At 44.5% G+C, this 27,356-nt stretch overlaps 1 protein-coding gene across 1 annotated transcript in view; it reads right to left on the bottom strand.

Moving 5' to 3' along the window:
- The window catches only part of LOC122684806 (cytochrome b5), a 34,132-nt gene extending 16,346 nt beyond the window's left edge, over nt 1–17,786 (bottom strand). The window contains exon 1 of the mRNA XM_043889213.1: nt 17,540–17,786. Within this exon, the coding sequence (XP_043745148.1) occupies nt 17,540–17,668 (129 nt within the window). The 5' untranslated portion in view covers nt 17,669–17,786. The remainder of the gene's footprint in view (nt 1–17,539) is intronic.
- Nucleotides 17,787–27,356: the final 9,570 nt, after the last annotated feature.

Below are 27,356 nucleotides of genomic sequence, written 5' to 3'. Positions count from 1 at the left end.
ATCTGCCTGCAATGCGGGAGACCAGGGTTCGATCCCTGGGTTAGGAAGATCCCCTGGAGGGGGACATGACAATCCACTCCAGTACTCTTGCCTGGAGAACCCCATGGACAGAGGTGCCTGGTGGGCTACAGTTCATGGGGTCATAAAGAGTCGGACATGACTGAGCCAACTGAGTGCCTAAATGCAAACTTAAGTAGCCACTTTTTGTCTACTAGCTACCACATCGGAAAGTGTAGCTGCAGACAGTGCAAATATTTTTCAAGAGACAGGGACAACCTAGGTGAAAACTGAAAAGGATTTCATTTGCAGTGAAAGACATGAGCACTTATTCATCGTGTGTGTGTGTATGTGTGTGCGCGCGCGTATGAGAGCGAGACAGTAAAGATGAGCTCTGAATGTCAAGAAGCATGCTCCTCTGCATGGTGATGATAAACAAGTGATGGCATGAGGGGAGCCCACAGTCATGGCAGTGCCTGGTTTCAAGGTGGGAAGGCCCATAGCTACGGGTCATTGGATAGAGGAGGAGCTCAACATAAGCCAAACTGTCTTGGAAGAAAAAGCTTTTGTCAACAGACTCATTCAAGGAGAGGCCACCACAAAAGCTGAAGATGACCACAAACCAAACCACTCTTCTTCTCTGTGGCAGATTTCAGGATCAAGTATGACCTGTTTGACCATTTTACCAACCTTGGGCATTACAGGGCGAGAGTAGGAAGTTCTTGTCTGTATGAGGATAGTGCAATAAAAACTGGAATCTCATACAGAACTTTGGTTTGTATTAATCTAACATAAATCTTTTACAACTTTAGCCTTCCAATTACAATCACTAAAGGTCAGAAGTGGTCTCTTAGGCTTTGCAGTTACACTTTATCTAATAATATAGTTGTAACTGTACTTTTGAATTTTAGGATGTAACAAAGTCAATGGTTTGCCAAATGTACAAAAATGAGAGGAATGCAAATAAGGCAGAAAACGAAAAGTGTTAAATGAATACCAAGGAAAGGACAGCTCATTCCAGTTGGAGGACAGGTGACAAGGAACCCTCAATATGCTAATATGACAGACGACCAACGGAAAGGAGAGGTCACCCTTCCCCACTACCTGGTCATGTGAATTAATGACCCTGGCAGAGTCTGTATGGTACTCAACGATCTAAAAGGGGCATGCCTTGATTTCTAAAGAATGAACTCAAAAGGGAAGAAAATACTAGGAATTTGGTAAACTTTTCTTCACAGGGCTCCAAATATCCATGATGAATTAAGCCTTATTTATAGTCCTTTGCACAATGCTAAGAGAAACAAGCTCAGATTCTCACTTCATTTTTTAAAAAATTGAAATATAGTTGATTTACAATGTTGTGCTACTTTAGAGTCTCACTTCACCTTTAATTAACAGTGCCACACCAGTGTTTTCAGGTAAACACCACTGAGTTACCTGCTGTGAAAAATCCACACACTTAAACCTGATAACCAGCATGTCACTCTTCACTTACAAAGCCAGACTAGCCATGATCCCATGCACCCTACCTCTTTCCAAATACTTCCACTGGTAAGAATTTGTTTTGATCTGAAAAAAGTGCTCAGTGCAGGTGGAGCTCAAGTGTTCATGGGACTGCTTCTCTTAGGAGAGATAGCAAGGCTACCAGGGTTAACTCCACACTGACAGAAACTACATGACCAGCTTTATTCACAACCAAATTTCCAAGAATCTCACCAAGAAGACACGTGGCCCGTTTAAAGCTGCGGAACTCCACGGCTTATCCCGAGTGTGTGATCAGTCGTGTGTGCTTTGCCCACAGGCTGTGTAGCCCACTGTAGCCCATCAGGCTCCTCTCCATGGGATTTTCCAGGCAAGAATACTGCAGTGGGTAACCATTTCCTTCCTTGCTTACCCAGACATCAAACCCACATCTCCTGTGTCTCCTGCATTGGCAGGGGGGTTCTTTACCCGCTGAGCCATCAGGGAACCCACCTTCCTCGGCCTCACCAACTAAGGAAGATTACAAAGACAGACCTGTTTCTATCTCAGGGCTCCATCTGGATGCGAGGTTTTCCCAGTAAGAAACCCCACAGGGTATGTAGACCCGCAATGCAGTACCTGTCGGGTCTTAGGCATTCCCTTTGAGGACGTGCTTAACTGAGCACAAACAAACACAACAGCAGCAAAATCCTTTCCATGTAAATGTAATCTTATGTGAATCCAAAGTCCACCAGTTCTGGAGTTTTAAACAGGACCTTTCAATTCAAACACTCAACACTGCCAGAAAAGGCGGCACAAATAGACCATCTATAAACAATGACTAGGCAAAAAAAAAAACTATTTAGAGAGATTATCTTCAATAGTTAAGCCAAAAATGAAAACAATCCTTTGGAGTGCAATCAATTTACATAAGATTTAGGAAAAACAACAACAAGATAGCTGAATGGTCCCTATCATTTCTAGACGTTGTTTTTCTGAGAAGGCAGAGGGTGAAGGCCATGAAGCTGGTGGGACCCTCAGACCTCTGTGCGGCTCGGCTCCCCACGGACTGGGGAGGGAGCGGGCCCTCGGGTCCATACCGCCCCGGGCCTCCGTGCAGCTTCTCACTGGGCCCTCAAAGCCCTGGGCCAGAGGCTCACAGGCATCACCTGAATTCAGTTCCGTTCAGTTGCTCAGTCGTGTCCGACTCTTTGCGTACCCACGGACTGCAGCATGCCAGGCCTCCCTGTGAGTCACCAACTCCCAGAGTTTACTCAAACTCATGTCCATTGAGTCAGTGATGCCATCCAACCATCTCATCCTCTGTCGTCCCCTTCTCCTGCCTTCAATCTTTCCCAGCCTCAGGGGCTTTTCCAATGAGTCAGCTCTTCGCATCAGGTGGCCAAAGTATTGGAGTTTCAGCTTCAACATCAGTCCTTCCAATGAATACCCAGGACTGATCTCCTTTAAAATGGACTGGTTGGATCTCCTTGCAGTCCAAGGGACTTTCAAGAGTCTTCTCCAACACCACAGTTCAAAAGCATCAGTTCTTTGGCGCTCAGCTTTCTTTATGGTCCAACTCTCACATCTATATATGACTACTGGAAAAGCCATAGCCTTGACTAGACAGACTTTGTTAGCAAAGTAATGTCTCTGCTTTTTAATATGCTGTCTAGGTTGGTCATAGCTTTTCTTCCAAGGAGTAATTCTCCTCATTTCACTCTGAAGATGAGAGATGAAATGTAATACAAACCCATCTTTGCATTCACCTGGCTGGCTTATGAGACGCGCCTGCTCACTCAAACATCTGCCAAGCGCCATGCCAGGCTCTGTGCTCGGCCACGACCCTCAGGGAGTCACACCGCAGCGATGTGCAGCCCAGGGAGGGCCAACACCGTCAGCGCCGGTGCCGAGCCAGGACACAGGGCGGGAGGGCGGTGCGCTTCTGGAGCTGAGGCAAGAAGCCGGCCCCTGGGGGCCGCCTGGACTGTGGAGTGGAAGGTTCTCAGGGGATGGTCCATGCAAAGAAAACGGAGAACACAAAGGCCCAGAGACACAACGGCACTTGGAGGAACTGCAGGTACTGTAAATAACTGGATCCTGCCTGAATAAAGACAGCTGTGTGACCACCTTCTCATTTGTTTTTGTTATTGGATGCGGGGTGGAGGCAATGAGAAAGGAACTCAAGCACGTCACCTCCCAATCACTTTATAGGTAACACTTGCCCAAGTCACTCGTCAAAACGTTAAGTCAGACCCTCCGGTCTGTCCACAAGCCCCGGCACTGTGGCTGTGGTTTGGTCTTCAGCTGCCCAAGCCCAGACAGGCGGTACATGCTATGGAAGGACGCCTGGGCTGGACGCAGAGGAAGCCACATTCAAGGTCCAGCCCCGCCACGTCTTGGCAGAGCAACCCAGGAAAGGACCAGTTCTTCCTGACCTGCCTTGCCTCCATTATGAAATACCTCTCCCACTTAAACTTCAGAGATTAAATGACATAACTAGCAGAATGCCTGGTGTGCAACAGGTGTTCCAGTAATATCAGCTTAGTTCCCTTTCTTCACCACGCCATTCAATATTGCCAGAAAGAGCCTTGCACAGATCTCACACAGCACCTGGACCCTGCAAACTCAACTCCAGCAACAAACCCCCAAAAGACCCCTTCTTTCCATCCTGCCCTTCATTGTCAAGAGATTTCTGCAGAATAATTAACTGACTTGATCCTACTGAGCCACAGAATCAATGACAAGAGTTCACAGAAACAACATATCGTAAGGACAAAGAACACTTTCTGCGTGAAATAATTCTTAAAGGTCACCAGGATGGAGATAAGCAATGCAGCTGTGAGCTGCTAATATAATGCTATTAGTTTCTCTCCTTAAAAAAACGAAAAGCAAAATCATTACTTTTAGTGATGAGACAGTAAACGTGTGGCTCCAAATTTACCATGCATCAGAGATAACTTGGCATTTAGTCAGTGTGCCTGGATCGATATTTTTAATTCTACCATCACTAAACATGTCTCAGTAGGTAAAACAAGCAAATTCACTGGAGACACAGCAACTCCTTTGGCCCCTGAAGGGAACGTTAAGTCCCTGATGGAGAGGTCATGACCTTGGAGGAGAGGATGGGGCAGGGCCATGTCTGCCTTTGAGGGACAAGAGCAGGGGACACTGAGGCCTGGAGAGGAGCTGGAACACACACCACACACTGCGTGACCTGAATCAACTCGACGATCCTCGTAAGAACAAGCAAAGCCGCCGAGGCTGAGAGCCCAGAGGAGGATGGGTCACGCTCTAGAAGGGGCTGGCCCTCTGTCTCCTCTGGGATCCACCTGGACTTGGAACGGCCAGAAGATGAGAGCACGGGACAGGTGACAGCTGAGACCCAAGGGGGACAGAGAGGGCGCCTGAGGGCGGAACCGTGTCCTCAACATCAATCGTCACGCCTGTCTTTCCTTTTACGGCTAGCATTAAAAAAAAAAAAATGGCTACAACAGGCAACTAGAGGTAAGAGAGAAACGAAACAAGCTGTCAGGAAATTACTCAAGGTAGAACAACAGCCATTCTGCATTGATTTTCTAATATTTTGCACTTATAAACTTGTACTTATTCATTCAATAAATATTTATTGAGCCTTCTCTATGTGCCAGCATTATTCCAGTTGCTAGGGAATAAAATAACCAGGGAATAAAGCAGAAAGAAACTCCTGCACTCACGGAGTATACATTCCAGTGGAGACAGGAAGATAAACCACAAACATGATAGATAAATTATACAGTATGTTAGAAGGTGATAGGGAAAAAGAGGAATCAGAGCAGGGTGGTGGGGTCAGGAATGCAGGGGCCTGGGGAGATGGCCGGTGGGAAACGGGGGTCAGGAGAGGCCTTGTGGAACAGGTGAAGGAGGAAGCCTGCTGGGATCTGGGGGATAACTTTCCATACAGGGGGAGGAGTCCTGACAAGTTCGCAGAAGAGCAAGGGCATCAACGTGTGTGATGTAGGATGTGCCAGCAGCCAGAGAGGCTGAGATACCAGAGACAGAACCAGGTGCAACTGGGTGGCAAGTGATGCAGTTCCTTGGAGATGCCTTGGTGGTGGTGGTTTATTCACTCAGTCGTGTCTGACTCTTCGCGACTCCATGGAGTATAGCTGGCCAGGCTCCTCTGTGCATGGGATTTCCCAGGCAAGAATCCTGGAGTGGGTTGCCATTTCCTTCTCCAGGGGATCATCCCAACCCAGGGATCGAACCCGCATCTCTTACATCTCCTGCAGCAGCAGGTAGATTCTATAGCACTGAGCCACTGGCTGCTTTGTTCCCTTTTTATTGCTGAGTGGTATTCCCTCCACGCGTCAACCAGTCTAACCAGGAACCCACCGAGGAACACGTGAGCTGTTTCCAGTTTGCGATACTCCCTCCACAATCTACCAGTCTAATCAGGGACCCAGTGAGGAACATGTGAGCTGTTTCCGGTTTGGGATACTCCCTCCACAATCTACCAGTCTAATCAGGAACCCAGTGAGGAACATGTGAGCTGTTTGCAGTTTGGGGCTTGACAAGTAAAGCTGCCAGCCCAACAGCCATTCTGTTGTATGACATTGTCAGACATCTATTGTCTGACATTGTTTATACTTACCGACTTTTAATTATTCGTTCAATTAATCAGTGTCAAGTCCTCTTTCTGTGCCAGCATTGTTCTAGTTGCTGGGATCTGCATATAGGCTTTTACGAGGACATAAGTTTTCCTTTCTCTAGGACTAATGTCAAGGAGGGCTACTGCTGGGTCTCACAGTAAGTCTACGTTTAGCATAGATTTTAAAATGTGTACACTGATTTCAATGTGTCTGTACCACTGTATCTCACCAGCAATGCATGACCAGTTCAGGATTTCCATGTCCTCACCAGCATCTGGGTTACCTGGAGTTTTTGTTTTTTTTTTACTGTAGCCAATCTAACAGTTATGTTGTAGTAGCTGTGGTTTTAATTTGCATTTCCCTAACAGCCAGTGATGTTGGATATCTTTTCACATTCACATTTGCTATTCATATATCTTCTTGGAGGAAAAGTCTGTTCAAGTCTTTTCCCCCGTTCTTCTATTTGCATTATTTGTTTCCTTATTGTTGAGGTTAGAAAATTCTTTATATACTCTAAATATGTCTTCTGTCAGATATGAGATTAGAAAAAGATTTCTACTGGTTCATGACTCTGTCATGTCATTCTCTTAACAGTGTCTTTTAAAGAACAGATTTTTTTTTCATTTTTATGAAGTCCAATTTAACCACTTTTTCTTTTATGGATCATGCTTTCCCTGTTATGTCTAAGAACTCTTTGCCTAATCTTAAGTCTCTTGAAAGTTTTAAAAATTTTATATTTACATCAATGATCTACCTGGGATTAATTTTTGTAAAAAGTGTGATGTTTGGGTCAAGATTTATATTCTTGACTACTGATGTCCAATTGTTCCAGCACCATTTGTTAAAAAGGCTGTCCTTCCTGCATCAGATTGCTTTTGCATTTCTGTCAAAAGTCAGAAGCATTTGTGTGCATCTATTTCTGATATTTAACTTATATGCAGAGTATATCATGAGAAACGCTGGGCTGGAGGAAGCACAAGCTGGAATCAAGATTGCTGGGAGAAATATCAATAACCTCAGATATGCAGATGATATCACCCTTATGGCAGAAAGTGAAGAAGAACTAAAGAGTCTCTTGATGAAAGTGAAAGAGGAGAGTGAAAAAGTTGGCTTAAAGCTCAACATTCAGCAAACTAAGATCATGGCATCTGGTCCCATCACTTCATGGCAAATAGATGGGGAAACAGTGTCAGACTTTATTTTTCTTGGCTCCAACATCACTGTGGATGGTGACTGCAGCCATGAAATTAAAAGACGCTTACTCCTTGGAAGGAAAGTTATGACCAACCTAGACAGCATATTAAAAAGCTGAGACATTAGTTTGCCAACAAAGATCCGTCTAGTCAAGGCTATGGTTTTTCCAGTGGTCATATATGGATGTGAGACTTGGACTGTGAAGAAAGCTGAGCGCCGAAAAATTGATGCTTTTGAACTGTGGTGTTGAAGAAGACTCTTGAGAGTCCCTTGGACTGTAAGGAGATCCAACCAGTCCATCCTAAAGGAGATCAGTCCTGGGTGTTCACTGGAAGGACCGATGTTGAAGCTGAAACTCCAATACTTTGGCCACCTGATGCAAAGAGCTTTCTCATTTGAAAAGCTCCTAATGCTGGGAGGGATTGAGGGCAGGAGGAGAAGGGGACGACAGAGGATGAGATGGTTGGATGGCATCACTGACTCAATGGACATGAGCTTGAGTAAACTCTGGGAGCTGGTGATGGACAGGGAGGCCTGGTGTGCTGCAGTTCATGGGGTCGCAAAGAGTTGGACACGACTGAACGACTGAGCTAAACGGAACTGATTTCTGATTTCTCTCCTCTGCTCCACGGATCTATGTACATTCTCTTGGGCCAGCACCACACTTTCTTGATTATTGCAGCTATATCCAAAGTCTTAAACTGAGTGGTGTCATTAGCCCCTGAAGATGTTTAAACAGGAAAGTGACATGATCTGACATCTTTAAATAGCACTTGACTATAAGACAGTAAAAGTCAGAGGCAAAGGCCACCAAGCAGGAGGTGATGGTGCTCAGAGCAGGGAGGCCATGTAGAGAAGACAGACCAGTCAGATTCTGGCTTAATTATAAAAGCTGAGCCCAGAGAATGTTCTGGGGGACACAGTGTGGGCATGAGAGAGACAGAAGGTCAGACAGGACGCCAGGGTTTCTGCCCTGAGCAAACAGATGGGCCTGTCCTCACTGAGACGGGGAAGGTGCCCGCGGAGCATACCGTGAGAGGGAGGGTCGGCCCAGTCCAACACGCTGGGTCTGAGAAGCGTGCCAGAGATCTGCGTGGAGACGTGAAGTGGGTTTCAGATGCAAGAATCCAGAGTGTAGGAGGGAGGGAGGTCTCTGTAAGCTGGAGGTAGAAATCCAGGAGCTGTCAGCACAGCTGAAGTCGTGACCCTGGCTGAGTCAGCTGAGGCAAACTGGGAAACAGAGCCCGGAACTCTCTGACACTGCAGGAGAGGCAGGAAATCCCCGTGCCGGGAAGAGACCCTGGGCCGCGAGCTGAAGTGCGTGATGAAAGAAGGACACCCAGGCAGAGGGAAGCCGCACCAAGTCTTTGGGCAGAAACAAGCCCCGCGTGTGAGGGACACGGAAAGGCATGGGGCGAGGTGGTGGTGAAGCAACAGCTGAGGTTCCGGCACCAGGACAGGGCGGCACTTTATTCCAGACGCACGGGGAACAGAAACGACAGTCTGTTTCCAGAAAATGCAGCTCTTTATGTCCTTCCAGAAATTACATCCTTTCGTATAATAACAGCTTAATAACGACCTGAACTGAAAACTCATAAAGCAACAGCCAATGTGATGAAAGTGAAAGTGTTAGTCACTCAGTCGTGTCTGAATCTTTGCGACCCCATGGACTGTAGCCCGCCAGGCTCCTCTGTCCATGGGATTCTCCAGGCAAGAATACTGGAATGGGCGGCCATTCCCTTCTCCGGGGGATCTTCCTGACCCAGGGATTGAACCTGGGTCTCCCGCACTGCAGGCGGATTCTTTACCGTCTGAGTCAGCAGGGTTGCAGGACACGTGCTCTGAAGGGAAGACAGTCTAAGAACTATTGTCACAAGAAAGGAGGATGAAGACGGGAAACGGCGTGAAGGAGGGAGGGAGAGGCCTGCCCGAGGCCCCCCAGAGCCACATGTGAGTTGCTGGGGGCGGGGGTGGATGCTGGCAGTCAAGGAAACACGGCTCCACCCACAGTGCAGGGGACAGGACCGAAATCAGCAAGGGGGTGGGGAGGGGCGGGCAGGGGTCAACTGAACCCACAGAAGGGCTTTATCAGAGCAGAAGCCGCATCCGATTTCCATGCAGGACAAGCTCTTCCAGGCCAGTTATTTAAGAGGGCCTCCAGAGAACAACAATAAGCCTCTGCACCCATGCCCAACACCTGCTTCCTGACTGAAATAATACGGATTCTTCAGATCATCCTGAAGAACAAATCCTAACACGAGGAGTCATCCTTGAAGACTCCCCCAGAATCTACTCGAAAACTCCCCTGAGGAAACGGGCGATGGCTGGTTTTGCCACCTTCTAGAAGGCGACACAGTAAAATGACAGCGAGGGGTGGAGAGAAAAGCACATTTTTGCCTTTTGACTTACAAAGGTTTTCTTCTCATTCTTTCACCAATTTCCTTCGCTTTCTCCCTGGCTCCTAAGGAGAACCCCAGGATGGCAGTTGCTGGGGAGGAAATCCCAAAGTAAGTAACAGCGACTGTGGACCAACAGGATGACTGTTTTCTTTTAAAGCTGTACTAGTTCCCTTAGTTCTCACACCCTAATCACAGAATTAGCAAAATCACTGGAGTCACAGTCCCAGATTTAAACCCTGGCTTATCATCACTAATGGAATGTCTTGAGCAGGTTACTGAACGTTCCAAGCCACCTTTTTTATCCTTTAAAAAGGTGAATACCATGACCACCACCACCAACAACCTGCTTTAAAAAGGTGAATACCACGACCACCACCAACAACAACCTGCAAGGATGGTTTCGAGGAGTAAAAGCATCAGTGTGAAGGAGGGGTGTACACACAAAGGGCATTTAGAGTTCCATCAGGCACACGCTGAGGGTCAGCCAACGTTCGGGAAGTGTCCATTCTGTCACTGTCAATCCCACCAGGGGAAGGCATGTGCCCAGCATGCCTTAACACTTTCTGAAAGCAGGCTGGATCTGTTTGGTGTCCTGGCCAGTTTGTTACAGAGCTGCATGAAGCTCAGAGAACAGCCTGCCCACAGTTAGCAAGAGCAGGCAGACACTGGCAGGCCAGGGCCTTCAGCACAGAAGGGCCAGCGGCTGCCGCCCTGCACACGGGCCCAGGGCCGCCTGACACCTTAGGCGGTCAGGCCACCCACGCCCTGAACCAGGCAGCTTCCAGGTCTTCCCCGCGTCAGCACAGGCCACCTGCTCCCTGCCCACCTCTCCAACTCACCCTCCTGCGTTCACGACGCAGTGCAAGACGCAAGCAGCCCGCCAATAAACACAGGGAAGCAAATGTTCCCAAGAAAACCGACTTCAGAACTGTGGCTTTGAGCCGCTACATCTTAAATCCTGAGCTAGTCTGCTGTTACCTCAGGCCAATACTTTGCTCTAGTACCCTGGCCACCTGCTGTGAAGAGCTGACTCACTGGAAAAGCCCCTGATGCTGGGAAAGATTGAACGCAGGAGGAGAAGCGGGCGACAAAGGATGAGATGGTTGGATGGCATCACCGACTCGATGGACATGAGTTTGAGCAGGCTCCGGGAGATGGTGATGGACAGGGAAGATTGGCGTGCTGCAGTCCATGGCGTCCCTAAGAGTTGGACACGACTGAGTGACTGAACAACATACTTCTAGTGAATTTGTATTTTGAACCATTCCTATTTACTGGCTAACACTGCAATTTCTGTGTATGTGCTGCTGAAGTGAGCACATCATTGTAAATTCCGAGATGTGTTCCTACAAAGAAAATATTGGTCCTACCGCAGGACAAAAAGTAATTATGGCACTTATTTCATAAGAAAACCCTAAGTGAAATATTAACATACTTTTCCAAGCATGTTCACACACATTCTTCTTCCAGTGTTCACAAATCTGAAGTACAGGCAGGTACAGGATATTCTCCACAGAGGAATGAAGAAAATGATTTAAAGTATTTACCTGCCTTGCCTGAGGTCATCTAAAAAATAATACTAGGACTAGATCTGGCTTTCTTCACCCGCAACCCCCCGCAATACCTTCCCATGAATGTCTAATGCGACAGGGGCTGTTCTGACTCCATGATATTAACTGGTACTTACTGGCTGTCTTCTGTGGCTTTGGAGGATTTGTAACAGACATCTGCACTGAGTAGAAATGAGCATTATCTATTCTTTGACTTATCTAAACTGGCCGGCATAAGCTGTCTCTCTTAGTCATAACTTCTATCCACCTTAAAAAACAAACACCAGAAGTCAACAATGTCAAGTGTTTGATTTTTTTTTTTTACTGTTACAAAACAAAGTAGCCTCACAAGCACTCTTGGGCCTTCTTCTCAAAAGCACCAGAAAGTTCCACAGACATAAGCAGAAACTATACAGGAGGCCCTGCCCTCAGGCTCACAACGCCATGTGAGCTGAGGCTCTGATGCCCGTTTACCAAGAAGCCTACACTACCTTTACCACCAGGGCCCCCTTTATATTTCCCTCCTACGGATTTCCCATTTTCTGAGTTCTATTTACTAAACTACATATGTTGAATAATAATAACCTTTCTGTTTCATACTCAAAGACATATTTGCAACTGTAGCTTTTTAATAGTATAAGATTCAGAGTATTATCCAACTTCCTCGAAAAAAGGCAAAGGCACTTTGGATTTTAGTACTAAATATGACAGTCCTACCAAGGGTAAAGATGTAGGGTCTTTTGTGTCTTTCAAAATTAAAGACACTGAGTTGTAGGCACCCGCACCCACACTCTGTTCCTGGACCCCCAGGCTTGGAACCATTTGTCTCTGCAAAGTGGGTAGCTGTATTGAAGGAAAACCACAGAAAGTAAGTCCCTAAAACAAAACCTGCTATAGAGAGCACTGCCTAAGACTCCAAAAGCAGAAGTGAGTCAGGGGCCGACAGCTCCGTGAGGCAGAAAGCTGTGAAGGAACATCTAAGGTGCAGAAACAGAGCACCAGATCCCCAAGCCCACCAGAAAATATTCTGTAGAAACATTTCCATTTTGATCATATAAAGGAAGGGGAGCAGCTTGACACTAAGTATTATGCTTCTTAATATTTTTCAAGATGTCTGTTTCACAAATGAAACATGTAATGACTTGAACTGAAAGCAATATTACTGCCATCTATTAAGTCATACTTTCTTCTCCTATTCCACAGTACTGGTGAGACCTGGATAAATGCTATTGCCTCAGTTGCAGAAAGGGAAAAGCAAATCATTTCTGTTCCCGGCCCCAAAGTTCTAGAATCATTAACCTCACTAACAACACAGTCAGAAATGACAAGACTCAACTTCACAAATATGATTTCATAGACTAGAAATCAGAATTGAAAAAACACAAACCACCTTTTTCAAAATACGTAGGCAACAAGGCTCAGAATGTGGTAGCCAGTGTCAGATAGTAACCAAACACTTGCTGCTATTCAGATTGCCAGCAAATGCGAACCAGTCTTCCCTCTCAGGTGTCTCCTCTTCTCTGGAAAACAAAACAGCTTTATAAGACTATTATTCCAGGAGATGGAGCTCAATGCACAACTCAGAAGCGTCACTGGTATTCTCGACCAGAGGATATAATTTTCATAACACTCTCTTGTTTCAATTCAACATCACGTGCCAAACTTACCCCTTCACCTACAATCTCATATTCACACTCGGCTACATACAACGTTGCAGAAGCCGCGCCCATGCGTGACCTGCGCAGGTACAGAGGTTTCCATTTACTGTGCGGACCACACGCTTGCCGGCGTGCTGTTTGTTTAACCAGCATTATTTTGTTTAATTCTTATCTCAACCCTTTGAAGTTGGTACCATTGTCATCCTGCTATTTTACGTTAAATAAGGCACATGAGGGGCAGAGAGCACAGGCATAGACTAGGACTCCCTTCCACACATCGCAATACACACTTTGTCAACTTGAATGCACACCTGCATATAAAGCTATGATATATAAGGAAATCTAGGCCATAAAGACTGAAAGTCCACTTTAGAGGTAGGAAGGCAAAAAACAAAAAACAAACTTCTTTCATATTTGGGTAAATTAGGGAAAGCAAAATATTCTCTGATGGAGCTAAGTGGTAAAGAATCCGCCTGCCAGTGCAGGAGACGCAAGAAATGCAGTTTTAATCCCTGGATCAGGAAGATCCCCTGGAGGAGGAAATGGCAACCCACTCCAGTATTCTTGCCTGGACAATTCCACGGACAGAGGAGCCTGGCAGGCTACAGTCCATGGGGTTACAAAAGAGTTGGACTGAGAGACTTAGCAACTGAACACACACACACACACAGAATATTCTCTAGTTAGCATGCGAAAGTTTAATGAATTTCTGGAGTTTAAATGATGAAAGAAAGGAAGCAGTGCAAGCAGGGAGAAACAGATCTTCCGGGCTCTTTGTTTCAGAAGAAGGGATGGAATTAAACAGCACTGGAATAATAGAGTGATGGAATAGGAGTCTAGGAAGACGTGAAATACCGGCAGAGCCCCCTGCAGGTCTCTGAATGAGATGTGTGTTTAAGATGCAGGAAGTCACGGGGGGAATCTTAGGATGGCTGGGCTAGGGGGCCAAAAGCCAGAGACTATGACACGGCATTAATCAGAGATGGTCCCAGAAAGGGAAACCAGTGATAACAGCAAACAGAACAGCTGGCCCCTCCGAAGTGAAATCAGATGTTCTGGGAAGGTCGGCACTGCGGATGACCAGCTAGAGACCTGGCTGGTGAGCCTCTCTGCTCGCTGCACGCCTTCACCTCTGAGAGGCCCCACTGCACAGCCACTGTCCTGGTTCTTAGCCGAACCCAGACCAGCTCTGGGAGCCCATCTGTTACACTGACATTAGGTCCTACTCACCAGAGCCCAAGCCTGACGCCTCACACAGCCGCTCTGGGTCCACGCCCCATCACTGGACTAGACTCTGGCTGGTAGAGCGCAGCTTTCTGTGCTTAAATCCCTGCCCACTGCATTGTTTACTGTGTTACTCCTGCTTCCTCAAACGGAAGCTTTGGAGAATAGAAAGGGTATCTCTTTCCTCTCAAGTTCCACAGTCTCCATGATAAGAACTTGGCAGATTCTGGACCACTGATCAAAAGGAACGGTGTTAGTACCAGAGGGTAGCGGTGTTCCAAACTCAAGTGTTTTTTTTAAATTTTTAAAAATTTTTTTTTTAATTGGCAGATAACTGCTTTTTGATGTTGTGTTGGTTTCTGCCATACAGTAACGTGAATCAGTCATAGGTACACCTATGTCCCCTCCCTCTTGAACCTCCCTCCCACCTCCCACCTCATCCTCTAGGTTATCACAGAGCACAGGATTTGAGCTCCCTGTGTCAAAGAGCAAACTCCCACTGGCTATCTGTTTTACATGTGGCGATGTGCATGTTTCAAAGCGGCTCTCCCAACCTGTCCCACTCTCTCCCATTCCCGAGTGTCCACAAGTCTGCTATCTGTCTGTGTCTCCGTTCCTTCCCTGAAAATAGGTTCATCAATACCATTTTTCAAGATTCCATATATACATATATATATGCATTAATATACAATGTTTGTTTTTCTCTCTGACTTACTTTGCTCTATATAACAGGCCCTAGGTTCATCTACCTCACTACCTCACTAGAACTGACTCAAATGCGTTACAGGTAGATAATATGCTCTGAAGGAGCACTTTGTTAGTCACTCAGTCGTGCCCAACTCTTTGTGACCCCATAGACTGCAGCCCACTAGGCTCCTCTGTCCATGAGATTTTCCAGGCAAGGATACTGGAGTGGGTTGCCACTTCCTTCTCCAGGGGATCTTCCCAACCTAGGGATCGAACCAGGGTCTCCTGCAGTGCAGGCAGATTCTTTGCCGACTGAGCTACAAGGGAAGCCCAAAGAAAAGTTTGGTATACAGGAACCATTATAAATTTATTTCTATTTATCTTACTACAAACAGTAGTTTTGAGTTACCTAGCTACAAGTATTAGTTATCAAATATTAGTGATAAATGCAATTCATCACATTTTTTCTTGAGAGACGTTCTCCCCAAGCTCCTTTTAAACAGAGTCTTGAAAACTGAGTGAGAAATAAACAGAATTTGCTGGCAGCTAATTGACCCACTGATCAGTTGGTTTGCATTTCTTCCGGTTTTGTTTAGAAACTTTGTGCAATTCTTTTTCTACCTCATAAGAATGAAATATAAAAGTAAATGGTTTATAGTACAGTTTAATAATCTCTTATCTTCTGAGAAATGTATCCATTAAAAAAGTCATGCAAGATATACCTTAGGGCAGTGATTCTCGACTAGGAGTGACTTTGTTCTCCCCAAGGGGACATTTGACAAGAGTTGGAGACATGTTTGGTTGTCTTGGGGTGGGGGTGAGGGGGTGGGGATGATACTGACGGCTGGTGAGTGAGGCAGCAAGGAACACGACAGACCCTACAAAAGAGAAAAAGTGGCAAGTGCTTCATTAAATAAAACATCCTGGGGGCTCAGACGGTAAAGCATCTGCCTGCACTGCGGGAGACCTGGGTTCGATCCCTGTGTCGGGAAGATTCCCTGGAGAAGGAAATGGAAACCCACTCCAGTACTCTTGCCTGGACGGAGGCGCCTGGCCAGCTACAGTCCATGGGGTCGCAAAGAGTCGGAGATGACTGAGCGACTTCACTTTCACTTTTTCATACTATTCTTTTTTATAGACACCAATAAAGTAAGTACACACTGGATTTTAAAATCCCACAATTATACACACCGTGGGAATGGGGAAGGAACAGTTGTAAGTAGACATCTGGTATCAATTAGGCCTGATGTTATGATGCAAGACTGAAGTCTATAGCAAATAAGCTCTGTCGCTCAGCAGAAGGGATAGGACAGATTTGACCCTATGCTATAAACCACTCTTAACCACATCAAGACACTATTTTATCTTCTGGTACATCACCTGGTGACAATTTAACAGTAAAATATGTTGCTAATAAACAACTTCAAACTTTAAAAAAATTAAACATTCTCTGCAAAACAAATGTCTTCTGATACAAACTGTGATCCAGCTCAGACCAGGCCTCTATCTTCATTTTTCTCACAAGCTATGTAAAGAATTCCCATCACTAAACATTCCTGTTTATTGTCTGGGGGAATGAAGGAGAGTGTTACATGTTGACAGAAAACAACAAAATTCTGTAACGCAACTATCCTTCAATTAAAAAATATATTTAGGGAGGGGATGTATGTATACATACAGCTGATTCACTTGGTTGTATAGCGGAGACTAACACAACATTGTAAAGCAATTATACTCCAATAAAAAATTGTTTAAAAAAAAATTTATGACTAAACCCCCCCCCTCCCACACACACACAGTGACAAAACAGCCAGAGGCAGCAAACAAAAACCCCTTAGAATTTATTGCAAAAAACTATAATCAATGCAAAGAATCAAGGCAAAGGATTGCTTTCCTCTAAGTTACCCAGCTATTTTACAATTCTCAAAGCGCAAGCCTAAGGGTGAAGTCGCACTGGTTCTGTTCACTTATCTGTCCCTCCCTCCTTCCTCAGCCACTCGCCCCCCGACCCCCAACCCCCACCCCAGCCGCTCGCTGGAGTCCAGTACTGCGCCTTTCTGAAGTCAGCACTGGATAGCTTAAATGTCAGTGGGCGCCTTCTAGGTGAACAGCGGGTGACCGGGCGTGGATGGTGGAGTGGCGCCGGCTCCAATTAGGAATACACTCCAGGAATAAGTGGCATGACCCTGGTCCTAGATGAAGACCTGGCCTATGCAAACTCAAGATAAACAGGACCTTCAAAAATCCTCCCGTGGTTGCGCCCTCAACTTCACGTGAGACTTTGCTCCCCACCAAGTGCGAAGCGGGGATCTCCCACCTGCCCGCGCACGGTCCTGGGAAGCGGCTCCCGCCGTACGAGGGCGCGCCGCGGGATGCGAAACTGGCTCACCTGGCCGCAGAACCTATGCACCTCCGGTCGCCCCCAGGTGTTCACACCCGGAGGTGCAGCCTCCGGGGACAAACACGCGGGCGCGCAGACTCAGGGGTACAAACTCGGAGTCCGCTCCCAGTTGTGCACTCAGGGAGCGCGCACACAGAGGGAGGCAGAGACACAGACGTGTGCATGAGGGGAGAGCTCCCAGGTGTGCAGAGCCCGGTGATCCCGCGCGGGTGACCACACTCCGGTGTGCACGCGGAGTCGTGCGCAGATCAATCCCGCCCCCCCGCCCCCAGCCGAGGCAAGTCTCGGCAGGGAGCCCCCCCAAGCCCCGGTCGGCATCCTGCCTCCATCAACTCACCTCCTCCAAAAATTTGGTCAAATCGTACACTTTGTAGTGTATGATCAGCCAGGTGCTCTTGCTGTGGTTGTGCTTCTGGATTTCTTCCAGGGTGTAGTACTTAACGGCTTTGCTGGACTCCCCGGCCATTTCTTAACGCAGAGAGCCTAAGGCCCTAAAGGCAGCAGGAGAGCGGGACGGAGAAGAGCGGCAGTCTCTGCGAACTCGCCCTGGGACATGCCCCGCTGCCGGGCTCGGCTCCCAGGCAGGGCTGCCAGCACGGAGGAGGGGAGGGGCCGAAGCATGGCCTCCGATGATTGGTCAGAATTCCTGTCGCTCAAGGGCCCCGCCCCCGACCGACACTCTCCACCAACCAGGCGGGCCCCGCCCAGTGAGCGGGTGTTGATTGGCTGCAGAAGGTGCCCTTCACAATCACAGCTTAGGAGCGCGCGGGGGGCGGGGTTTCCCCGTCTCTGCGCAGAAGGCGGTGGCGCCGGGGTCAGCGTCCGGGATCGCGTGGATGTGGCGGGGTGACCCGCGCGGAGTCCACCTTGTGCAGGGCAGCGACCCCACATCAAAATCGCCGCGGTTTCCCAATCCGGTCAGACCTGGGCGTTCGTTAATTTGTAACACAGTCCTTCCGCAGCGAGTGTAGGCGTGGACTGCGAGGCTGAGAGATGCAGAGCAACCTGGTGGACGTGGACACACGCAGTTCCCCCCTTCGCCTCGGCCGGACGAGTGTGCTGCCCGGAGCAGGGCTCTGTGACTGCTTGACCCATCCCCTCCCGCCCCAGAACTGCCCCATTCTCTCAGGAGAAAAAAAGAAAAAGAACAACCCGGGAACTGTTCCGTAAAAGCAAAAGCGGCCTCAAGTGTAGGTTCTGAGGACGCCGGTCGCTCTGAAGTGATTCTCTCTTGACCCCTGAGTAGGCGAGTACTTCTATTAGTGTCTTCTGTCTTTTCTCACTGCTATATTGTTTAAGGTAAATTCTAAATGATTGATAGCTCTTGGAATAGAGCCTGGAGCAGTACCTCCCCAGCTGAGCATCCATAGGAAGATTTATAAATGTTCCATTTTAAAAAGGCGGGGGAGAGAATTCCCTCACGTTAAAAAAAAAAAAAAAAGTAGTCTGATTTTTGTTAAGGCCTTTTTCAGCAACCGTATTTACTTCCAAAAAGAAGGACAGGGTGCATTACACGTGTAGGTCATCCCCCAGGAAACCTGAACCGGCACAGCTCTTTCCACTGGCTGCTGCTGCTCCTGGTTTCCTGCCCCCTTGCTTGCTTCCTCCGTAGGAGTGCAAGGCCAAGAAGACAAGTTCCCAAACATTCCAAATACTCTTTATCCATTTCACATGATGCAATGGGGCAGGTTTTCAAATACTGCACCAGCCTTGCATCTCTGGAATAAGCCCTACCTGCTTATGATATGTAATTCCTTTCTTTTTTTCAATGTGCTTTTCAAAAAAATTACAAAGGAGGCAAAAAGATACAATGGAGAAAAGACAATCTGTTTATAACAAGTGGTGCTGGGAAAACTGGTCAACCACCTGTAAAAGAATGAAACTAGAATACTTCCTAACACCATACACAAAAATAAACTCAAAATAAATTAAAGATCTAAATGTAAGACGAGAAACTATGAAATTGTTAGAGGAAAACATAGGCAGAACACTCTCTGACATAGATCACAGCAAGATCCTCTATGAACTACCTCCCAGAGTAATGGAAATAAAAACAAAAATAAATAAATGGGACCTAATTAAACTTTAAAGCTTTTGCACAACAAAGGAAACTACAAGCAAGGTGAAAAGGCAGCCTTCAGAATGGGAGAAAATAGCAAACAAAGCAGCTGACAAAGAATTAATCTCCAAAATATACAAGCAATTCATGCAGCTCAATACTGGAAAAATAAACGACCCAATCAAAAACTGGGCCAAAGAACTAAACAGACATTTCTCCAAAGAAGACATACAGGTGGCTAACAAACACATGAAAAGATGCTCAACATCACTCATTATCAGAGAAATGCAGATCAAAACCACAATGAGGTACCATCTCAAGTCTGTCAGAATGACTGCCATCAAAGAGTCTACAAACAATAAATGCTGGAGAAAAGGGAACACTCTTACATTGTTGGTGGGAATGCAAACTAGTACAGCCACTATGGAGAACAGTGTGGAGATTCCTTTAAAAAAAAAAAAACAAAAAAGAAATAGAACTGCCATATGACCCAGCAATACCACTGCTGGGCGTACACACTGAGGAAACCAGAACTGAAAGAGACACGTGCACCCCAATGTTCACTGGAGCACTTTACAATAGCTAGGACACAGACACAACCTAGATGTCCATTGGCAGACAAATGGATAAGGAAGTTGTGGTACATATACATAATGGAATATTACTCACCTATAAAAATGCATTTGAGTCAGCTCTAATGAGGTGAATGAAACTGGAGCCTTACTATACAGAGTAAAGTAAGTCAGAAAAAGAAACAGCAATACAGTATATTAATGCATATATATGGAATTTAGAAAGTAACAATGACCCTATATGCAAGATAGCAAAAGAGACACAGATGTAAAGAACAGACTTTTGGACTATGTGGGAGAAGGCAAAGGTGGGATGATAAGAGAGAATGGTATTAAAACATGTATATTACCATATGTAAAATAGATGACCAGTACAAATTTGATGCATGGTGCAGGGCACCCAAATCCAGTGCTCTGGGACAACCCAGATGGATGGGGTGGGGAGGGGTGTGGAGGGGGTTTCAGGATAGTGGGACACATGTACACCCATGGTTGATTCATGTCGATGTATGTCAAAAACCACCATATATTGTAAAGTAATTAGCCTCTAATTAAAATAAATAATTTAAAATAATAAATTTAAAAAAGTATAGTTAATTTACAAGGTTGTTGGTTTACTGATTTGTTTCTAAGAGCTTGATTCTGGCCTCTGATTTTCTCCAGTGTTTTTCTTTTATCTTTTTTTGGTTGCTGATTTCTGCTCCTTATTGAGTCTTTCCTTCTGCTTGCTTTGGGTCCCTTTTTTTTCCCTAGTTTCTTGAGGTGAGAGTTTAGATTATTGAATTGGGATTTTTCCTCTTTTCAAATACATGTATTTAGTGTTATAACTGTCCTAAATGCTTTAAAAACAGTAAATCAGGTTATGTATACCATTTGCCTAACAGTTCCCAGGTCTGCTGAATCTCCCCACAACTCTGGCAGAGCAGTGTGTCAGTGACAACTGCCTCTATAATCCAATGTCAAGACTGTTTCAGATTTCAGTGCCAGTTCTGAGTAACTCCAGAAGTGGTTAAAACAAAACTTTGATGCCAGTGACCTGGATCCTATTCCTGGTTTAGTAACTTATCAGATGCATGACTATGACCTAATCAGTTAACTCTCTAAGCCATTGTTTATAAAATGTTTAGCCAGGGTCTGGCACAAAGAAAGAAATCAACAGATTTTAGCAAATGCTATTATCAAACAAGACTTCCTTACTTTAAAACACAGGTATAAGGAAACATCCTACATGGCAAGTGCTCCAAGGTGAAGTGTGTCACTTCAGTTGTGTCCAACTCTGGGTGACCCCATGGACCGCACCCCCCCTGGCTCCTCTGTTCATGGGATTCTGCAGGCAAGAATATTGGAGTGGGATGCCATTTCCATCTCCACCAAGGTGAAGTAAATTTAGGCAAACTTAGAAACAACTCTAAGAAATTAAAAGGAATACAGATATTTACAAACTTCCTGACGTTCCCTCCAGCAAAGAAATTTTAATAAACATTTAGAAAACCAACTCTACTCCTGAAGTTCCTCAGGTGAAATATACTGTAGAAAGCACTCACTCTTCTACTAAAAAGCAAAAATAAGGAAACATCATTACAGTTTTTATTCCTTTTCTAATTCCTCCTGCCACTCATGCACAAGACACACTTCAGCAGCTCTTTACTTCCCATTGACAAATCATTATATTTGCTATAATCATAGAAAGCAGATTCCCTTGACAAATGGGCACTCTACAAAGATGGACTCCAATTCAAATTATCTACATGGATAATTTGCATTAAACCCGTGTCTTTTAAATATGTTAGCATAGGTTAACTGTTCCCTTCTAAAAATATCTATTTCTCTAGTATATATCCCTATGTAGTTGATTTCCAAACAATTCCCCATCTATTAGCAATAATTTCCAAAGCTTACTAAATTTTTTAAAGTTTCATTCACTCTAAAATAGACTTGAAGTTGTTTTTACCCATGTATATTTATAACACACCAGAATGTCAGCTGATAATCTCTAATCAATTGAATATCAGAGGCAGAAATGAGGAGCAGAGAGCAACAGATATCATCTGATCACAAAGAATACAAATGTCATAAGTTCACTGCTGAGGTAGGGCAACTTTCCTCAGTAACTTCAGACAAGGCAAGCTAATTATATGTAGGAAATCTTATTGTAAATACATTCTTAGGCATATTTTCTTGTATGTATTCCTACATATTTCCTTGTATTTAATATGTCCATCTTTAAGTAGGAGCAGGTAAATAAAAAGATTAAATGTTTGATTGTACATGATTGCAATATTAAATTTACTTTTAAAAATCTTTTTGTCTCCAGCACAAGTAAATAGAACAGAGTAAAATTGTATAGATAAGGAAAATTCCAGATACACTATTTAACTTTGTAGAGGTCAGGGTTCTAGACAGTTCTATGAAATACAGCTGATGGTGTTATCATCATCAGGCCCGCCAAGTCAGAAGACTGGGAATCATACAGGTCAGTCTCCTCTTTATCCCTACTACCACTGCCCCAGATTTGCCTTTCATGATTAGCTGCCTATCTGTTTACAATAACTCCCTTACAGTTTCTTCCAGCCTCTAGTCTTGAACTTCTGAGACCCATCTTCCATCAGTAATGAACCCCAAATTAAAATCTGATCACATCATTACTTGTCTGTGTTAGTATCAGTTGCTCAGTTGTTTCCGACTTTTTGAAACCCCAAGGACTGTTGCTTGCCAGGCTTCTCTGCTCATGGGATTTTTCAGGCAAGAATACTGGAGTGGGTTGCCATTCCCATCTCCAGGGGGATCTTTCCAACCTAGGGGTGAAACCCAGGTCTCCTGCATTGCAGGCAGATTCTTTACCATCTGAGACTACTTGTCTAATACCTTCCAATGTCTCCCAACAACTAAAGTTCAAATTCCTTACCGAGAATTTGAAGATCATCCAAGATCATTCAATATCTGCTTCCTCTCTCTAGCTTCATCCTTTGTCATTTCCCCCTCAAGCCTCATAGCCTAGCAACAGTGAGCTATTTTTAGATCTCCCACATGTAGCATTCTTTCCTCACTTTCATATCCTTGCTCAAGCCCTGTCCTCTGACACTTACCATAAGTTTACCTCTTACCCCTTATTCTCCTTACCCCCTTTATCCTGGCCAAAGACTCAGGGCCTTTTTTGATTCAGCTTAGGAGTAAATTGTGGTTGAGGCATGTGCTGACCACACCCTTCCCCTACAAGTAATGCTCTCTCTGCTCCTTTATTCTCCAGTCATGACTATCACACACTCACTACATCACCGGTCTATGTGTCTGTCTTTCTCACTGGACCAAAAGTTCCTCAGGGACAGGAATGGTTAGTCACATCTGTATCTTCAGAGCCTAGCACAGTGCCTGGCACTCAGCACATGCTCAACAAATAGTTTTGAATGAATAAGGGTATAAATGTGATACAGAAGAGGGCAAGTAAGTATTGGAGAAACCATAATTATACAATAATCATACTGAGAAATATGGATTAATTTATCTGTCACTAGCAAGAACATCAGCCAAGTTTTTAATGTTTCCATGGACATCTACTGAAACTGGGGGTAATCATCAGTTAGTTCTATTACACCTGTAACCTGCTATCACTGATCAAGTTTGCTTTGTTTTTACAAAATCTTGTGTGTCTCTAAGTGTCACATGGCCTAAATAATAAGAGATGTTTGCCCAAGTTGTTTATTAGGAACTTGGAGTCAGCTGTGTCCAGTTCAATCTCCAGCCAGTTAAGACTGGTTAAGATGGTAAAAATGTCCACTTGGTGACCTTTAACATCAGAAGGCCAAAACCTCCACCCTAAAAACATACTAATGCCACTATTTTCTGAGCATGTGTCCCATGAAGAAGTCTGGGGCTTAGCTGCACAATGATGATTACCTCACCTTTCTTGCCTCCAGTTTCCCCATGCTCCTGCCACCTCAGATTTATCCCATAACTATCCCAAGTGCCTTGCCTTTGGGGAAGTGGATATGAGATTTGTTCTCCCTTCTCCTCACTTGGTGGCCTTGAGAATAAACCCTTTCTCTGCCAAACCTCACTTGGCTTGCTGCATGTCAGACAAACCTAGTTTGGTAACACTATTAAAAGTAAAACAGTTTTATTTCTTTCTAGGTCTAGGAAATTAGGGGAAAAATGCTAAAAGCAAACAGCAGAATGTAAATAATTTAAAATGCATGAGTGGATTTAACACTAGTCCAAGGTGCTCAATGCAGCCACCTAAGTGTACAAGTAACATGGATGATGGAGAGGGCAGTAGAGTTCTCAAAAGCTGGGGGCCCAATATCAGAAACTCAGTTTCCTACCAGAATAAAATTGCCATCTAGGACCTCTAGGGCTTCCCAGGTGGCGCTGGTGGTGAAGAACCCGCCTGCCAATGCAGGAGACACGAGTTTGATCCCCGGTTGGGAAGATCCCCTGGAGGAGGGCATGGCAACCCACGTCAGTATTCTTACCTGGAGAATTCCTCGGATAGAGGAGCCTGGAGGGCCCAGTTCATAGGGTTGCAAAGAGTGAGACATGACTAAAGCCACTTAGCACGCATGCACACACAGGACCTCTGAGGCTGATGCTAGAAGGAAGTAAACGTTTGTTTCCAGGTACACAACTGCATCCCTCCATATCCTTCTGTCCCCGATTCTCTCTCTGATTGCTGATACTCCCCAGTACCTCCTGTGAATACTACGTTGTCTCCTTGACTCACGGGCATCCGTGTGGACAGAACCCTTTCTTTGCTTTTTACAGCAGGGCCAGAATATTCAAATGAACTTTACTAAAGGATAGCATAAAAGAATTTTTCACTATGAGAACCTGACATAGTTCATTCACCTTTAATAAACGAAGCAGTGATGCCAATTCAAAAAGTCTGTCTGATTGTCAAACCTCAAGTGATTGTGAGGTTCACACCCAGTGAGGACCCTTTTTAGGGACCCACCCTACCAAGTCCACCTCTCCCTCTGTGTGTTTGAGGGCAGCGGATTATATTCTGCCCATAAATACAATCTTAGACATCCAAATTCTTCAAATTCCAGACATGCTGAACCCAGCCCTAAAACCATCAAGGTTTTGTCATCCTAGTTCCAGTTTCCTGTCTAAACAGCTGACTCTTCCCCAGGTAATTTTTTTAGAAGTGACCTTCATCTTCATGTGGTACTTGGCTACTCACAAAATATGGTCTTATCTTTGCATGTCCTGACAATTTAAACATGATCTAAACCAATACAATGATCTTAATCTTCATAAAAGAGATATATACAGTCAAACTATCAGGCAGAATTCTTAGGATTCCATCCCATCTTGAATGCCTGTGAGTGAGATAAAGGAAAACTTAAGTAACTCATATCTGGAAAACTGAATAGGCTTGCCAACAAGCTTGTCATCAAAATGTATCCTGTGAGCAAAGTTTTTCTCTGAATGAAAATTCTTGCCATGCTAAATCACTTCAGTTGTGTCTGACTCTTTGCAACCCTATGGACTGTAGCCCATCAGGTTCCTCTGTTCATGGGATTCTTCAGCTAAGAATATTGGAGTGGGTTACCATGCTTTCCTCCAGGGGATATTCCCAACCCAGGGATCGAACCTGTGTCTCATGTCTCCTGCACTGTCAGGGGGATCCTTTACCACTAGCGCCACCTGGGAGCCCAGGTGGCCACTATTATGTATGAAACATTACATCATTATGTATAAAACATTATATCATTACTTATGGATGTAAGTGGATGTGCATATATATTTTGAAGCCATCTCAAAAATGACAGAATGATCTCAGTTCATTTCCAAGGCAAACCATTCAATATCACAGTAATCAAAGTCTATGCTCCAACCACTAATGCTGAAGAAGATGAAGTCGAACAGTTCTATGAAGACCTACAAGACCTTCTGGAACTAACATCAAAAAAAGATGTCCTTTTTTTCATAAGGGACTGGAATGCAAAAGTCAAGATATTCCTGGAGTAACAGGCAAGTTTGGCCTTGGAGTACAAAATGAAGCAGGGCAAAGGCTAACAGAGTTCTGCCAAGTACTATAAATAAATACCAATGAACACTTCACTTGACTTGGGGACTGTGGGCTCTTCCCATATCCCATTCTTCTGCCTCCCCAAAATCATTGTTATCCTGAATTCTGTTCATCATGTCTTTGCTTAGTAAAAAAACAAACAGTTTTTCCCATATGGATATATCAACAAACAATTTATTCAGCTTTCTTGGAGAATGATTGAGCTTTATAAAAATGGGATTATACTGTATGTAGTCTTCTGGAACTTTCCTCCCCATTCAGAATCATGTTTTGTTTTTTTTTTTTTCAAAATCATGTTTTTAAAAATTCATCCATATTGAATAGAAGGTGAACATAGCAAGTGAACAAGAATGGTCTTAGCAGCGTTCTTCATAATAATTCTAAACTAGAAGCAATCTAATTGTCCTTCAACCTCAGAAAGGATAAATATATACACACAATGGAATCCTATCCAGCAATGAAAATGAATAAAATACTGCTACCCTCAACAATATGGATGAATCTTATGAACATATTTACAAAAGAAGTTAGACACAGGAGAGTTTGTATTATATGATTCCATTAATATAAGGCTTCAAAACAAGCAAAATTAATGTATAGTATTAGCAGCTGGGACACTAGTTACCTTGAACAAAGTGGGTAAGTGACTAGGAGAGGGCACCAGGAGCACTTCCTAGATACAGATAATGTTCTACTGTTAGATCTGGGTGGTAGGTATATAAGGATGGTCATCTTTGAAAAACCATCCAAGTGTATACTTATGATACGTTCACATTTTAATTTTGAAAGGTTTACCCATGTTGTTGCACATAACTGTAGTTCATTATTTTTTGTTTGCCATATAATATATAATTATGTAAATATAATTCAGTTTATCTATCAATTCCCTTGTCCCTGAACATTTGGGATTTTGTTTGCTTGTTGTAGCTACTTACTTTATTCAACAAACAATGCTGCTACAAACATATTTCTTGGTGCACATATGCAAGAATCTCTTTAGGGGAAGTGTATAGAAGGAATTTCTAAGTCTAAGGGTATGTTACAGTATTCAACTTCAGAAGATTACATCATATTATTTTCAAATTTTCATTCCTGCATTCCAACAGTGTATGGGGGATCTAATCCTGAATCCTTACTATTTTGTCAATTCTATGGTATCTCATTGTGGTCTTATTTAGATTTGATAATTAACAATGTTGAGTACCTTTCCATAGGCTTATAAGCCATCCTTTTTTCTGCAAAATACCTCTTCATGACTTTACTGCTTTTTTCTATGACACAGTCTTACCCTAACTGATCTGTGAGAGTTCTTTATATAGTCCGTAAACTAACCACTCGTGGATTACTTTCATGAAAATATCTTCTCCCAATTTGTGACCTGTATCTTCAATCTATTTTACTTCTGAAAAACATAATTTTTCAAAGCTTTTTATTATGGACAAGTTCAAACAAACACAACAAAAGTGGGAAGGAGGCCAGACAGCCCGTCTTT

Source organism: Cervus elaphus, chromosome 27, assembly GCF_910594005.1.
Source record: "Cervus elaphus chromosome 27, mCerEla1.1, whole genome shotgun sequence".
Lineage (NCBI taxonomy): Eukaryota > Metazoa > Chordata > Mammalia > Artiodactyla > Cervidae > Cervus > Cervus elaphus.
This window is presented reverse-complemented; position numbering and strand designations above follow the sequence as displayed.